The sequence below is a fragment of the Synchiropus splendidus genome, chromosome 4 (assembly GCF_027744825.2).
Source record: "Synchiropus splendidus isolate RoL2022-P1 chromosome 4, RoL_Sspl_1.0, whole genome shotgun sequence".
Taxonomy (NCBI): domain Eukaryota; kingdom Metazoa; phylum Chordata; class Actinopteri; order Syngnathiformes; family Callionymidae; genus Synchiropus; species Synchiropus splendidus.
The window spans coordinates 11,577,353-11,593,425 of record NC_071337.1 but is presented as its reverse complement, the minus strand read 5'-3'; the positions used below and the strand labels follow the sequence as shown (position 1 = coordinate 11,593,425).

General features: G+C 41.6%; 1 protein-coding gene across 1 annotated transcript; it reads left to right on the top strand.

The window, feature by feature from the left end:
- Positions 1-301: 301 nt before the first annotated feature.
- Positions 302-14,029, top strand: galnt12 (UDP-N-acetyl-alpha-D-galactosamine:polypeptide N-acetylgalactosaminyltransferase 12). The gene is made up of 11 exons (XM_053863676.1): positions 302-454; positions 520-1,130; positions 3,042-3,211; positions 4,062-4,251; positions 4,986-5,171; positions 5,239-5,356; positions 5,856-6,032; positions 8,463-8,594; positions 8,665-8,778; positions 10,256-10,411; positions 10,965-14,029. Exons 2-11 carry the CDS (start codon positions 733-735, stop codon positions 11,100-11,102), a joined length of 1,779 nt encoding a protein of 592 aa, XP_053719651.1. The 5' UTR covers positions 302-454; positions 520-732; the 3' UTR covers positions 11,103-14,029.
- Positions 14,030-16,073: the final 2,044 nt, after the last annotated feature.

Below are 16,073 nucleotides of genomic sequence, written 5' to 3'. Positions count from 1 at the left end.
GATTATGAACAAATGTCACGTGACATCTGCAGCTGTATCTGGGGCTTGATGTGGCCCACGGGCTTCGAGTTTGACACGGATTTAACATAGAAGGTTTCCGAGACATGAACTGACATAGGAGCATCTCATGATGACCAATAAATGGTAAAAAAAAAGAATTACGTAGGTTGACTAACTTTTAAAAAGTTTGATCACATTTACACGCGAGATAAAACCGGAAGAACGCGCGCTTTTATTTTGAAACCGGTACATTTAAAAACAAAACTGGACAAAAAAAAAAAAAAAAACATTAGTCCAACAACTTATTTTTCTATTCTCCAGCAGTGTACTGTGCAACCATTGGTTCACGAAGATCACTTCTTCATCGGGTGTTGGAAACAAAGTGTCACGCTTCCTGACCCCTGGAAAGAGTTTTGATTTTGGATTTGTTTACACTGCGGTGGAGATTTGAGAGGTAAATCCTGTAAACTAATCTGAGGAGATAATTAATCCCCGTGTGTTAATCCGTCTTCGCTGCAGTTGAACTCAGGAAAGTAGCGGAGCGGCAGCCGGAGGAGGAGGAGGAGGAAGAGGAGGGCTGTCGCGACTGAAGGTCCGTGAAGAAAGACACTTTCTCCGGTCGGTTGACTTGCAGGAGGTTCCTGCGACCAACTTGACGGAACTGGGTTGGAAGTCGCTTGTAATGGCGGCGGAAGTCGGCGACCGTGTGGGAGAGTCTTCCTGCAGAGCTGCATGAACTGCCGAAAGAAACTTTGTGGCGAACTTGAACGCACCACCATGGCAGCCTGCGGGCGAAGGAACCGATCCAAAGTTCTCTTTCTGCTCTTCGGAGCCACTTTGGTGGGCTACCTTATCTTCTCCAGACACGGGCCCGCGGACGTGGACTCCACGTACCGGCGTGAGGCCCCGGGAGAACCGGAGCTGGGAGAGGAGGAGCTGCAGAAGCCGGTTTACCAGAGGCCACCGCTGGATTTGAACGCCCCGGGTGAGATGGGGAGAGCTGTCAAGCTGAATCTGAACGAAGAGGAGAAAAGAAAAGAGGAGGAGAGCATCAAACTGCACCAGATTAACACGTATGTCAGCGACAAAGTGTCACTCCATCGGAGACTTCCTGAGCGGTGGAATCCACTGTGAGTACCTTTTCTTTCCGTTCAGTTTTGCTTGCCGGGAAGGAAAATTCAAGGCGAGTCTATAACCTCAACCCATCCGACCATAGCACAATGAACATAAATTACTGCTGTTTTGCAGTGGTCAGTACCTGCCTATGTCACAATTAGAGATGGCTGATATTGATGACCTTGAGGACTGTCAATGCCGATCCCATCTGATGACCCCAACTTGTCTCTCAAAAAGTTTATGCTCATGTTTTCATGAACATGTTCAAGTGTGAACTGCTCAACTGACACCTACAAGCTCATCATTCTGATAGTTGATAGTCAGCTGACCTGATGGGCGGATGAGGCTTCATGAAACAGTGTTTGCATTTCAGAACTCAGAAGGTGGTGCTCCTGACTTAAGCATAATGTGATGTTTCACTGACAGTTGTTTGAAGCCCAAAAGTAAAGCCCAAAGTCTTGTGGACGCTATTTCATGAAGCCTCACCAGCCCATCACTATGGACTACTTCAGTGGTACTACTGGGCTTATGACGTGTGCGACAGGTCTGACTGTAGCGTTGTACATAGAGTATAAATAAAAATGTTTGAAAATTGTTGTAAAAACTTAATATTTTAATTTTAGTTGCTCAAAATGTGGTGCGAAAGGTATATGTCCTTTGATGTGTGAAATTTACCCACACTTTTTGGTCGCGATGGTCAGCCATACATCTGTTTCATTGTAGATCACAGAGTAGATTATAAATTATTTCATGGCATAAATGTTGAAGTAATAAAACAAACAAAACAAAAACACTTCAATAAAAGAGTTACGTTAAATTGAGTATATTTGGACTTATCGGGAAAAAAGATCTGATAACCGAACTAGTAATTCTGGCCTAGTTACAATGCCATCCCTGTTGTTTGACATCAGACTTAAAAATGGAGGCAAACATCTTTCCATACATCTGTATCTGTTTAATCCTGGAAGCCACAGACTGTCATAACCGAAAAATGGAGACACCCCACGAAAATCCTTATAATGTGCTTTTAATACTCAAACATGTTGAATGTGCAAATATCAATGTTTTTGGCTCATGTGTTGATTTCCCCCGTATTGCTTCTTTATCGGCAATATATCGGTGATAGAGAAACAAGGAAGCAGAGGCCAAAGTTTTTATAATTACTTGAATTGGTGACAATAAGGGCACTCGTTTTTCCGTCTCTTCATATGTCCAGCCGACTTCAGTCATTATGAGGTGTCTTTCGGGATTCTTCCGTTAAAAACACACCGTAAACCACCATAATAATGTCCACCTCCATGGTGCACTACTTGTTATCCACTTGTTTCGATGTTTCCTGTTTGTTTAAATACGTTTGATCCTCTGAGATTTCACCTTTAAAAGGGTCGTGGTGCCTTTCATTTAAGGGCCACGCTCGTTTACATAGAGCCGAAACCCTGAATTTGAAATAAAAACTGAGCTTTTTGATGTGATCCAGTGAAAATCACCAATGACAAGCTGAATATTGCGTGTATTCTAATGGCGCAGTCACCTTTGATGGCCGCATTTAACGCTGTATTATGCTAGAATGGAATGAAGAGTTACAGTTTTGCTTTCTGGCTCTCAATGTTCCCTCCTCTAATATGAACCTGCGGTGCGTTGTTCTGGTTCTCCCCCATTCCATATAATGCACCCAATTTAGTGGTTTGAACTTTCACTCATTCATAATATGACAGCGCATAATTCACAACTATAATAGTTGTATCCAAAACTATGGCTTCACTTGCTGAGGAGAAAAAGATTGCTACCAGTCGCACTGGTTGGCCCACACACCTTATGCCAGGTGGTTGCAGTGATTCTGTGATAAAGCCTAATTCAATGTAAGATGTTAGTCGTGGTTCTGTGTACCTTCTTATATTATTGAAAAGTGTATTCCTGTGTTGCAGCTGCAGGCAGCTCAAATATGACTACAGGTCTCTTCCCTCCACCTCCGTGGTCATCGCCTTCTACAACGAAGCTTGGTCCACGCTGCTCCGGACCGTCCACAGTGTCCTGGAGACGTCCCCCGACATCCTGCTGAAGGAGGTGGTGCTCGTGGACGACTACAGCGATCGAGGTACGCTGTGTTTCGCGTGGGTCACAAAGAGTATAATATTTTCAAGTGTTCCAAATAACATAATAAAGAATCATTTCATGAACTTGACAGCTATCTGTGCATCTAGAAGCTGAATCTGTCTCACCTGAATGTGAAAATTTAAAGACACATTTTCCATGCATACGGTACAAATGTCATTCAAAATGCCACTCTTTTTTGTTTTTAGTTAGTAGGAGAAAAAGCATCAGTCTAGTTAGTATGATTTTTCAGAAGAGCGAAAACATCATTATATTTCTAAAAATAAATAGAAATAAATAAATTGATGAAAATAAAATTTTACACAGCACCCTTAAGATATATACAGTACACACACATAGCACTAAATAAAAGTAAATGTCAATAAAAAATACAATACAGCATAAGCATTGAAACTAAATGTGGCCTTAAAACATTGATGACCTTTATTAACTAAAAAAAGTTGTAGTTGCATTAAATTGCACATAGTTTCTTTTGCACTCATGAATCAGCATTTAATAAAATGCTGTATTCTTGAATTTGCAGTTTGATTTGAGCATCACAGGAGAGAAATCCTGGTGGTGACAGATGACTGCCTTGGTGTGTTTGACTTTTGAGTATAACATCCTGGAAAAGACAAACAGAGAAAAATACACAAGGTGGAGACCAGTTAAATACACACACCTAACACTGTGTTATATACACTCAATATTATTTCGTCCAATGTGAGGGTCAAATGAAAGCAGGTATTTCAATCTTTCAATTATATATGTTTGTGTGCTTTAAGTTTCAGCCCTTTAAGTCCCTGCCAAAAGGTATCTTGACATTAAGGAGCGTCTTATTTATTTATGTTAAGATCATCTGAAGGAGCCACTGGAGAGGTACATTGCGGGTTTGAAGAAAGTGCGGCTGATCCGAGCCACCAAAAGGGAGGGGCTGGTGCGTGCCCGGTTACTGGGGGCATCCATCACCACCGGAGAGGTGTTGACCTTCCTGGACTGTCACTGTGAGTGTCACGACGGCTGGTTGGAGCCTCTGCTTCACAGGTGAGTGACACTAGAGGGATATACGTGCAGTGTTTTCACAAGAATTTTACTCACGAAACCCAGGCATCACTGTGTGATCATTGCTGTTTTCATCAATAGCTCCTCTCACCAGGGTGAAGAAACACCTCACTTTTGCATCAGGTGTCAATTTGTCTTAGCAAAGTTTAGGGTTTAACTTGACACGTTAACGTTTTGGTCTCAAGTGACAGTGAACACAACATGTTATTGCTCTTTGTGGCACGTTGATGGCTGTAGTTGTACTTGAAATATTGTGACAAATCTACTGATGAATGATTTTTTTGTTTTTTTTATCATGCCATAATTACACTTGTTAACATTTTTTATTTACAGTGTACATTTGTTCCTGAAATAGCAAAATGAAAAAAAATATAGATATATTATTAGATATAATTTATTTTAGTTTTAAGTTAAGTTTTTAAGTCTATTTTTCTGTGGCTTGTCTGCGCTTCACAGCTGCCACGGTTTATAAACGTGGCCTGTTTGGAAATGTAGTTGCCCACACCTGGTTTATGGTCTTCTATTAAACTTTAAGATGGTAGCATGCAGGAACAGTGTTTGAAGGCAAAGTCATGTTTTCTAGTTTAGGGCGGTAAAGTCTGGTCCATCAAAAAGGCCCACATAGAATGAACACAGCTTCAGTAGTTCTTCTCACCAAATGTCTCACCAAGATGAAATAATTCAATGGTTATGTTATATTAAAACTCTTACACCAGAATCAAGGAGGAGCCATCTGCAGTCGTGTGTCCGGTTATCGACGTGATAGACTGGAACACCTTCCAGTATTTTGGGAATTCTGGTGAGCCTAACATTGGGGGCTTCGACTGGAGGCTGGTGTTCACTTGGCACCCTGTTCCGGACACGGAGCGCCAGCGCAGAAGATCACCCACTGATGTCATCAGGTTGGCAATGGCCGGTTTCTTTTGTGCATCAGAGTTTTTTTAGCTGGAACAAATGATGTGTGTTTAGATCCCCCACTATGGCCGGAGGTCTGTTCGCTGTCGGAAAGAAGTACTTTACCTATCTGGGGACCTACGACACTGGGATGGAAGTGTGGGGCGGAGAGAATCTGGAATTCTCTTTCAGGGTGAGATTTTTTATTCATGTCATCACTCCAGGATGGATATGAGTACAATGAATAAAAAAGAAAAAAAATCCCCCAAACTTTTGTTATAGTTTTGCTTTACTGCAGATTTCAAACAAACAAAAAAACGTCTTACTGACCGTACTCTTTATAATCTTTGTTTGTTCTCTGGATGTTATAATTCTTAAAACTTATTGGAGAAAGAAGGTTTTTGCTGCATGGCAACAAGATATTTAATGTAAAGTATTTTTGTTGCAGTATTCATAGAAAGAAATAAAAACGGTAGGTTTATTTCAAATGTCACGGCAGTGTTGAACCCTCTCCTTCCTTCATAATATCATCCCTGCTACTTGATAAATGTTCTTTCCTCTCCAAGAACGTTCCAATTATTGTAAACTGGACTACAACACGGCAATTCAGCTTGGCTTTGTGCGACTGTTTGAATCATGACTGCGTGGTTAAACAACTCTGCACGCTTGTGTGGTGTGGTGTGGTTCTCTAGATCTGGCAGTGTGGGGGCAGCCTGGAGATCCATCCCTGCTCTCATGTGGGTCACGTGTTCCCTAAAAAGGCCCCCTACTCCCGTAGCAAAGCTCTGGCAAACAGCGTGAGGGCAGCTGAGGTCTGGATGGATGAATACAAGCAGCTCTACTATCACCGGAACCCACACGCTCGCCTGGTGAGTGCGCCCTAACACGCTGGGTTCATTCAACACACTGGTGCTCGGAGCAGGAAAGCAGGCTCTTTGAATTAATGTCGCTAAATTTCCGTCACACGTTCTGATCCTGCTGTGGTGTTACAACTCCCCTGATGAAGTGACGCCTTGGATACATGAGCAGCAGACACCCAAGTTGACAAGTGTGTCACGGTATTCCGGTGTGTGATTACCAGCTTTCCACAACACTCCGTGCCAACCGGTGTCACCCGCCTGTCCTTGATGCAGCGCGCGCGCGTGTGTGTGTGTGTGTGTGTGTGCGTGTGTGTGTGTGCGTGCATGCGTGTGTGTGTGTGTGTGTGTGTGCATGCGGGTCGGCCGTGTTGTTAAGTGGAGAAGCTTTCTAAACACAGATTAGGTGTCACTCACTGGAGGTCGTTCACAACTTCAGTGACCTCTCATCAGTCTTAGGTGGCTTTTTGGGTTGAAATATACATTTCTGATTTTGTGTTTAAGCTGACAAGCTATCAAAGCAGGCCCTAAATAGCGAGGTCAAGTAGCAGGTTACCAAAATGTATTCTTAGCCAGTGTAGCTGAAGGAATGCTTCTTAAAAAAAAAAAAAAAAAAACTCTTCAACAACAGCCTAGCGCTCACACTCGCGACCATCTGAAGACTGGACTCAAGACTTGCCATGCTGAACTCAAGATTTTTTTTACCTAGATCAGTCAAGACCACTGCTGCTGGGATTAAAAAACATCTGTGTTAAATTCTCAAAAGATGAAAAAACAGAGAGACAAAAACACCTTCATGCTACCGTTGTAGTGAGGCTTCAGGGAAAATCTTTGGTTTCAAATGTTCATGAAGACTGACATCATTTTCAAACCTATAGCGCCACCTGCTGGCTGCTGAAAATGAGGGCATCGTTTCATGAAGCCCAACACTTAGCCTTTGTGCCCCATATTGAGCCTTATTTAATGGCTTTAGTATGGTGAACAGACTAATGTGTTCTGTGTTCAGTTGGGTTCAAGTCTTACCTCTGTAAAATCCGGGTCTTATCACAGTCATGGAATGCTCTGATCCTGACTTGGTCTCAGATTGGCTAGAGATAAGGCTAAGCTTGGCGCCAAGCTCGGTCCTTTCTGCCTAAACTTGTGCATTCCTCCAGTACTCTGCTTTCCTCCAGCAGCCAAAAACTTTACTGTTGTTAACCGATGAATCAGAATAGTCCACAGGTGTGTGCGGTTGTCTGTCTGACCGATGACCTGTTCAGGGTGTCTCCCGCCCTCTCTAGCTCAGATGCACTGTAGAAATATGAATTTGAAAGTGAAGGAATGTGATACTTGCCCTTTGTCACACTTCCATGCGCTGCAGTACTGAGAGCAGGTTGAACAGGTCGATGTAGATTCTATAAACTGAGATTTTTTTCCTTTTTGGAGTGCAGCCACGGGTCTTCATCTAAATTCATTGTTCTGAACACCAAAACACTGTTACACTTCCAACTCTATCTCAAAATAAAAATAAAAAACATGCAAAGTTCTCTATAAACACTGACATCAATTTAATGGTAAAGATTTGGGAATATCACTCTAAAATTGTAGAGTGACCATGGAATATTCATACATGTTATGGAAACAAATATTAAGAACAATAATAAAGTCATTTATTAAACTTGGATTAAAATAAAGTGCAAACCCACCCATCATTGTTTATACATTTAACATATCTAAAATCATTGTTTTACAGCAAACAGGAAATTAAAATAAATTGTTGGCAAAAAGTTAAAATGGATGGTCATTGGTTAATTTCAACTGAAAATTGCTGTTTGTGTTTCTCAACAGGCAGACAGAACAGACATAATCTGAACACTTGAGTCTGCTGAGTCTCTTTGAGCTCTCACTCTACACTGTTCAGCCCTGCTAAAGGTCCTGTGACCTTTCATGAATCACTATATTGATCAGTCAAATAGTGCTAAGTAATGGCTCTCTGTTGACCTTTAGCTGCTCTAATGGTTTTTATGAAGGTGGACCTTACTTATTCTAGGAAACCACTCTATCAGCTAATGGATCAATTTGAGAGCTAATTGGATGTTTGCTGGGGGAAAGTTGTCGACATTCATCTTCCTGCTTCTGCCTCTCCTTGGCTCATCACTAATTTCCTCATTGAGCGTTTGCACTGGCGAGCCCTGGGTTCTGACACCCTCCCACGCTCAACTTCTGTTTTATGAGTCCGGTGTTAGCATTCAATGATCAGGGACAAAGTCTGACCCCTGTTGCACCCTGTTTGCAGTGGTTGACTTCAGCACAAGGTCAGTAGTAATTCTGCAGCTGTAATGAGTTGCGTCGTGTGTCAGGTTGGGACTGTTATTCTTCCACCCCGTGCACCTTGTGCGTGGCCATGCCCCTCTCTGCCCCCTCCCTCCCTGGCACATTCATTTCTATGGGTCGCGTTTACAGGAGGCCTTCGGTGACGTGACAGAGAGAAGGACGCTGAGAGAGAAGCTGGGCTGTAAAGACTTCAGGTGGTATCTGGATAACGTGTACCGCGAGATCCACATCCCAGAGGATCTGCCCGGCAGGTTTGGAATGGTAGGGACAGCCGACGCTACCTGTTTGTGTGTCGGCAGAAACAAGCATTAAAAGTCTTTGTCATAAACAGCTGAAAAACAGGGGAAAGGTCGACTACTGTTTCGACTACAACCCTGCGAGTGAACACATGGTGTTTGGTCAGAGAGTGATCATCTACCCCTGTCACGGCATGGGCCAGAACCAGGTAAATGCACCATGAATGTTCCGTCTTAATTTTCCATCCAGGAAAAGTCAGCCTCCTCCACCATCTTACAGCTCAACCCTCACCATACCCATCATGTCTCTCACCATTGATTGTGTTCCTCCTCTCCCTTTACATAAGCTTGTCCTTCCTTGGTCACTGAGAACCTGAGCGTTTTCACCTCTGCTTCCTTTCTTTGTGTCAGAGCAACTGGCTCTAAACCATACATCATGGCAGCTCTCACCACTGTTCTGTAAAGCTTTTCTCTCACTCTAGCTGCCACTTCACTGTCACAGAACAGTTGTCTCCGCCCGCGTCTGGAATACTGATAAGAAACCTGTCAGATTAGGTCCAACTGAAGTGAGTGATTTGTTTGTAGTAAAGTAGTGGCAAACTGAAGTGTCCAAAATAGTTGTCAAGTTATTTGTTTTTGGGTGTTCGAGTTTATTTCTTCTATTCACGGCACACAACACAATTTAATACTAATACTACTACTACTACTACTACTAATAATAATAATAATTATAATATATTTAGTATTATTCATGATAAGATTTACTGACTTTCCTTCACCAACAATAGGATTTATATAAATAAAATATTAATAAACTGCTATTTTTTAGTGTCTTTTGCTCATTTTTATTCACATTAAATCATTTGAAACTGATGCTACCACAACCAAAAAAGTTATAGAAAAAAATCAGTCCAGCACGCAAGCCAACGCCCAACTGTGTACACGCTTGATCCGATCACCAATAAAAGCTCCAACATTTTGGCTGGTTCCATCTGCCACCCAGAATCTTCTCAAAAGGATCTGTGCTGCACATTTACCGCCAACAGTTTACCAGCATCTGCTCCTCGGACAGCTGCTGGTGTTTCGGCTGCACTGGGCGGCACTTCACTTTTTCCATGATCTTTCTATATTGTTGTTATTTTTGTCTGCTCCAGTTGTTTTGAACGTGACGGTAGTTTGAAGTTATTTCTGCTCAGACACTCTGACACCATTTGCCATTACTTTATTTATTATACTAGTGTTTCACATGAGAATTATTTCACTGCAATTGGAAATAGGATTGTTGCAAAGATAATATATTTCAGAAAATATCTGAACAGTGGCTTTGACTCAAACATGAATGTGACTCAGTCATAGTTACATTCATGTTGCAAAGTTACAAAGCTTTGCTTATGAGTGATTTATCGACAAATGGCAGAATAATATTAAACAGATGACCATTTGTGTCCAGCTGCACCACAGTCACACTTGCATTTCTTCCCAGTCTGATTATTACATTTGTGCGTGCGCACGTGTGTCCGTGATCTCGTTCACACACACACACTGATGGAACGCTGTCTGCTCACTTTCTCACTGTCCCTTCTTCTTCTTCGGAGGGACACATGAATATACATGAGCAGCTTCCCTGACACCGGCTCCGAGCCGTCCTTCTGCCGGGGATAACAGGTGTTGTGTCTCCGCCCACAGTTCTTTGAGTATTCCTCTGAAGGAGAGATCCGCTACAACACCAGGGAACCGGCCGGGTGCGTCGTGGGTGATAATATCAGCACTTACCTGATGGTGCAGCCGTGCAGGAAACGAGGGCAAGCTGTGTTCGCCGACCAGAAATTTCTCCTCAGAGAGGTAATGGCTGTGAAGCTGAACAGAAATCCATTCATTAATAGTGTTCAATATCAGATGAAACTGTAGATTGGTGAAAGAGTACAGTATTATGTTTTTTAGATTTTTCATTGTGCGACTTGGAGTTAGTGTCTGTGACAAAAAAAAAAAAAATCAGTTTGACTCACTTGAGAGTCCGTTTACTTTTACGTTGATTTTGTAATACAGTTATTGCTCAACTCCTCTTCAAAAATGTATTTTAAATGATATAAAATTGAATTTTAACCATTTAGAACTGAAGTGGACTGAAGTTTTGATACTGACTTTGTGAAAACTAAATTTATAATTCGATTTTAACTAATCGAAAACATGGTTTTACGTGGCATTTATCAATAACTTATTATAAGTATTTAAAAGTGCAATTCCATTGGTTCCCCTGCTGAGGTCATTGCAGCCCCGTGCTGCGTTCAGGAGCTCTCTTATGTGTCCATGCTACCATCTGTTATTCATAACTAACACTTAATTATTCACGCCGTCAACCCACACGCTGTTTTATTTTATTGATTTTTATGTTAAGGACGGGACCCTTTTCCACGTGATGAGTGAGAAGTGTGTGGAGGCCGTAGACACCACCGACAATGGGACCCCTGCGCCAGCACTGCGCCCTTGCTCCAGCAGTCCTCGCCAAAAGTGGTACTTCCAGGAGAAAATATGAACCGTACACGAGAACGTCTCTCTTGTGGCCCAGGTGGGGACGAGAGCTTTGTTTTTTTCGTGTTTGCACGGTCAACCACAGTGATGGGATGTTTGTGTGCATCTATTTATATTCTATTTCCTGGATGCTGGAAACCTAAGTGGAACATTGCTTGAAAATGAAGCACAGTCCTTCCTCGTGAAGTCAATTGGAACTGAAATTGTGTCTAAATAAAATCTTGAAGTCCAGCAGCTTCTCCAGTAGAGGGGGCTCAAGATCCTCCTAACGCCTGTTCTTTGCTGACGCATATGTGCTGCAAAAAATAGTCCGTTTTTTTGCACTTGTTTTTCTTTCACCACGGAGAAAACTATTTTGAGACTGATTAAAATGTAGCGGCTGATTGTCTGTTAGAAAACGCTCTGACGCTGGTCTCACCCGTAGGAATTTGAGGCCTACACGAGGTGCCTTGTTGTGACTGTCATTTCTCTCAGTTGTGAAAGTGGATGACTGCTTTATGAATATTATTTTAATCCAAGAGATTATTCTGCGAGTCTGTGGCGGTGTTGTCTGTTTAATGGGTTGGAATTCATCCGTCAGAGTGGGACGTCTGTGCGGAGCTGCGCTCACTTGTGTGTCCAGTCCCCGAGGGGCCCGACGGTTGTTAGTGTCTCCTGAGTGCACAGGGGCCAGACGGCTGCCTGATTGATTCCCTGGTCCTCCCCCAGTCCTTCATCGCCCGCACTTCCTGTCTGACAGAGGGGGCTTCCTTTATCTTTTGGACCCTTGCCAGCCAAATCTCTAAAGGAATCACTGGGGCAAATGTGACACACCGCCGTGGTGAGGGACCAGGAGCAGTGTGTAGATCACTCTTTCTTCTTGTGGAGAAGAATCGCACAACAGTGGATCTTTGAGGCGTAAAAGAAGGACAAGAGGATTTATAGTTGTGATAATGTTCATGCACAACCGTGACCCTCCAGTTGGAGAAAAAGATTTGCTCAAAAGTGAGTCAAAAGATTACCACAAATGTGTAACTTTTACCTAGAATAGAATAGAATAGTATTCTTGGGGGCAAAAAAAGTGAATGTTTAATGCATCATTTGCTTTTTATGTTCAATAATATAACTGCAAAAACTGAGTTTTGTCAAAATGTAACGCACGTGAGCTAGTCGGTTCATGTACACAACATTGTTCATTCAGAAATTCAGTTTTAGAAGCAAAAATTATATACTGCAACACTCATGTTCTGGAAATGTGTCTTCAAATACATGCAAAATGCGCAACAAAAGATTGACTGTTCCCATTAATAACAGGGCATTTTTGCTAACAGCAGTTTGGCTTCTTAAAAGCATCAGTGAGTCCCCAAAGTAGATTGTAGGTTGCTGTAAAGCAGCACAGCATCACACAACAAAATGCTCTCACTTCAGCAACAGTGGAAAGTAATTTGTCAAATATGTGTCTTAATGTAAAAAAAACAAAACAAAACTGGATTTGTCCAGAAGAAATGGATGAAGAAGAGGACATGAGTGTGATTTTAACTAAACAAATGTGGAACTTAAGCGTTTCTGTCACCATAAAATAACTAAGATACGAGTTGCAGACATGTTTGTAAAATTGTAGTAGTGTTATACTTTTGTACCCATGTAGTCGTACAACAAGGTACACAAGTGCAACACTGCGCTCAAGTACCAATAACAGCCCACAGTTATGCAACTCAAGAAGTCTACTTTTGCCTTTTTAGTACAACAACCTGCCCACAGCTTATGTTGGACGTTTCTGTGCGAGCACAAATTCCTAGTTGAGCTGGACTGACCTTCTCCAATCTGAAAACACTGCTCTTGTTTCAGTAAACACACTTTCATACTCAGATTTAAGTTTGCCTCCACATGGTTTTGTGGCAGCGCAGTTTTTGGCAGCGCTGAGTAACATTCACCAGTCTCAGAAGAGCACTGGTCACTAGCTCTGAGATTCAGCTATTGATTCTTCTGGTTTTCTCTCCGCCACAATAAAAGTCCAGAAGAAGTGTTGGAAGAGAGGGAGTCCCCTCATCCGGCAAATAAAACTGAGATTATTTATAATCCAGGGATCTCGCAGAAGTAGCACGAAGAGATTACAATTCCGCTGCTGCAGTGTGTTGAAAATCGGAGCAGGAGATCCGTCAGATTTGGGTCTAATCTGTCGTTTTTTAAGTTTGCTGTGTGAGATTAAGGCGTGATGTGTGGACGGACTAATAAATGAAATGGACTGTGTCACCAGTGAGGAGATCACACTCTGCAGAGAGAGAGAGAGAGGAGATGGACTGCTGTTTTGCTATTCCGCTCATCTGCTGCAACACCTGCTGAATATGTGAAATGGGCACTTTTTTTGTGCGTCCACTGTTGAAAAATAATGTCTGTGGAGCCCCAGTGTGCTGCATTGCATCATCCCCCTCTTGTTCTCCAACTCCTGTCAGACTGTTTTGAATGAGGACTGAACGTTTGTTGAACATGTTGCTGGAATTCAACACTATTTTTGGTCTTTTCTGTTTCTTTGTGTTTCATGATGTTGACAGAAAATGAAGGATTGTTTGACTTGGATTTCTATGTACTTTTTTTTTACTGTCAAGATAATAAATTCACGAAACAATGTCAATGTCAGATGGTGTTCATATTGTTTTCAATTAATTTGTAAATCAGTGAAACACCATTTATTCAAATAGTGGACTGAAATGAGAAAAACCTCTCTGACTAATATAAAATATTTTTAGTTCATTGTTATTTAGCTTTTATTATATGTTATATATACTACCTTGTAGGTGGCCCCCTGTGTATTTATTTAAAGAATATCTCGCCACAAAAAAATCATTCATGTGAAGTGAAGTATATAGTGAAAGTAAGTATATAGTGAAACATTTTGTATGTTTGTATGTTCCACACAAATCCATTCATCATAATTTTTTTTGTGATCTGTCATAATGTATAATAATTAAAATGATTCCTAACAATTTGCTTATCTTTATCAGTATTAAATAATGTTACCCATAATATTTATTTTTGTTGAAACAACCGTTTACTCTGCTGTCTCACAATAGGTTACTAATGTAGTCTTATGTAATTTACTTTGCATATATTATATTATATTATATTTAAAAGGATATGTGATACATATATATGTAATTTATTCAAAATAAATTATTTAAAATGACCAGAAAAAAGTCAAATTAAATATTTATTTTTCATTCATATATGTATTCAAACTTTAGTTATTTCCTAACATAATAGTGGCTAGATTTTGAATAAATACATAAACAATACAATATTAAATTGTTCATTGAAGTGCAGCGATGGAAACTTATTTCTGAAACACTTCATTTATTTATGCAAACCATAGTGTTTATAGCCCCTCTCCCCCACAGACACACGCAAACAGCCCTTCATTTTCCTTGCGCCCACCATCATCATCATCACCTGAATCATGTGACCCACGTCTTAATCCACACCTGAACTAGTTTTTGTCTGCCGTATGCTGAGATGCTGTAGATGAAGATGCTTCTGCTGTAATGAGACGAGAAGGAAGGTGGATATGAGTAGTGGGTGGTTCTGAGCTGAGAGTGACGGTGAGATGACATGACAACGTTGCCAAATTACACCTTGAAGAAGCTCAACGCTGCTGTCTCCTGACATTACACACCATTGTCCCTCATTTGTTCCGCAGGTGGCAAATAAACACACCTTACTTTTCTTTGATTTTAATTTTGTGTTTTGTTACGCTTTTCCCTGCAATATGTAGTTTGTTTTATTGCCAGTTAAGTGTCTATCTGACAGTCATCAAACCATCTCTTACCTTCAGCATAAGAGCTTGACGTGGCTCACCAGGATCAACTGTACAAACTATTGCAAATTATTTAGCATAAATTTAAAAGAATTAATTCCCAATATGAACAACATAACATTAGATTATTGACTCAAAGCAATCCTCAGTATCTGGAGGGTGGATTTAATATGAGGCTCTGTCATCTGTCAGATGCTTGGAGTTGAGCCACTTGATGCCCCACGTTGAAGTGGGAAAACACGGGTTCACTCAATGTTGCTTTGTTGCTGTTCAAATGAAGAGTTGCAGTAGGTTTAAAGAATGCGTAGCTCTCTTTCCTCACCGGAGCCAGGCTGCTGGTTGTTGACAAATGTTACTTTTCTGGAAATGCCAAAGTGCCATTTTCAACACCTGTGTAACACTCAAATGTCCTGACTTCTGAAATTTGAAGCTCAGCTCCGATTTTGATCTGCAGTTTCCCTACAATCCTCCAATGATCATGCAAAACAAGTCTCCTCCCCATGGGTCGAGTCTGTGGTTGTGTTCAGCCTCAGTTGTCAGGGAGAGACACACACACACACACACCCACACAAGCACGAACAGAGTGGATGTCACTTTAGTTCATGTAATCCCCAATACCCAGTAGAACTGAGCAGCGGTGGCTGTGGCTGCATACATTAGATGACACACATTCAGGAGAGACGTCAGAGTAAACACCCGAGTCCTAGTTACCGAGACAGACCTGCACCTCCTGCGCGACGCCGCTGCAACCTTCTCTGAGTAATAAATGATTTTTCACTTGTGATGACTTTCAAATATAGATGTCGGGGAAAATGGCCACAGCAAGAATTGGTCCTGCGACTTGGAACACACTTGTGTCAAAACAAAGCATACGGCATGAGGTTTGCCAGGATCCTAAATTGTGCAGCGGATATATAAGACGGAGGCTGGACCACAAATTGTAGGTGATTTACTGAGCAATTGAAAACGGGTGGTTGTGTATTTTATGGTTGGTAGCATATCTCGTATGGAGAGATGCAAGAGGAATATATTTCAAAGGTGTTGTCTCACCAGAACCATGGAGAGTGTAAGGTGTGTAAGGGGGAGGAAAAAAAAGAACATGACTAACAGGTGAAGTCATCTCTCCCAGTTGCATGTGTGAGGATTTAATAGAAGAATGATGGTGAAAAAAAAAGCTCTTGACCT

Excerpts from the sequence above, each read along its gene's own strand:
- galnt12 (XM_053863676.1), top strand. The coding sequence starts at position 733 with ATGAACTGCCGAAAGAAACTTTGTGGCGAACTTGAACGCACCACCATG. Across the intron at positions 6,033-8,462 it reads GGAACCCACACGCTCGCCTG|GAGGCCTTCGGTGACGTGAC; the intron begins GTGAGTGCGCCC and ends TCGCGTTTACAG. Across the intron at positions 8,779-10,255 it reads ACGGCATGGGCCAGAACCAG|TTCTTTGAGTATTCCTCTGA; the intron begins GTAAATGCACCA and ends CTCCGCCCACAG.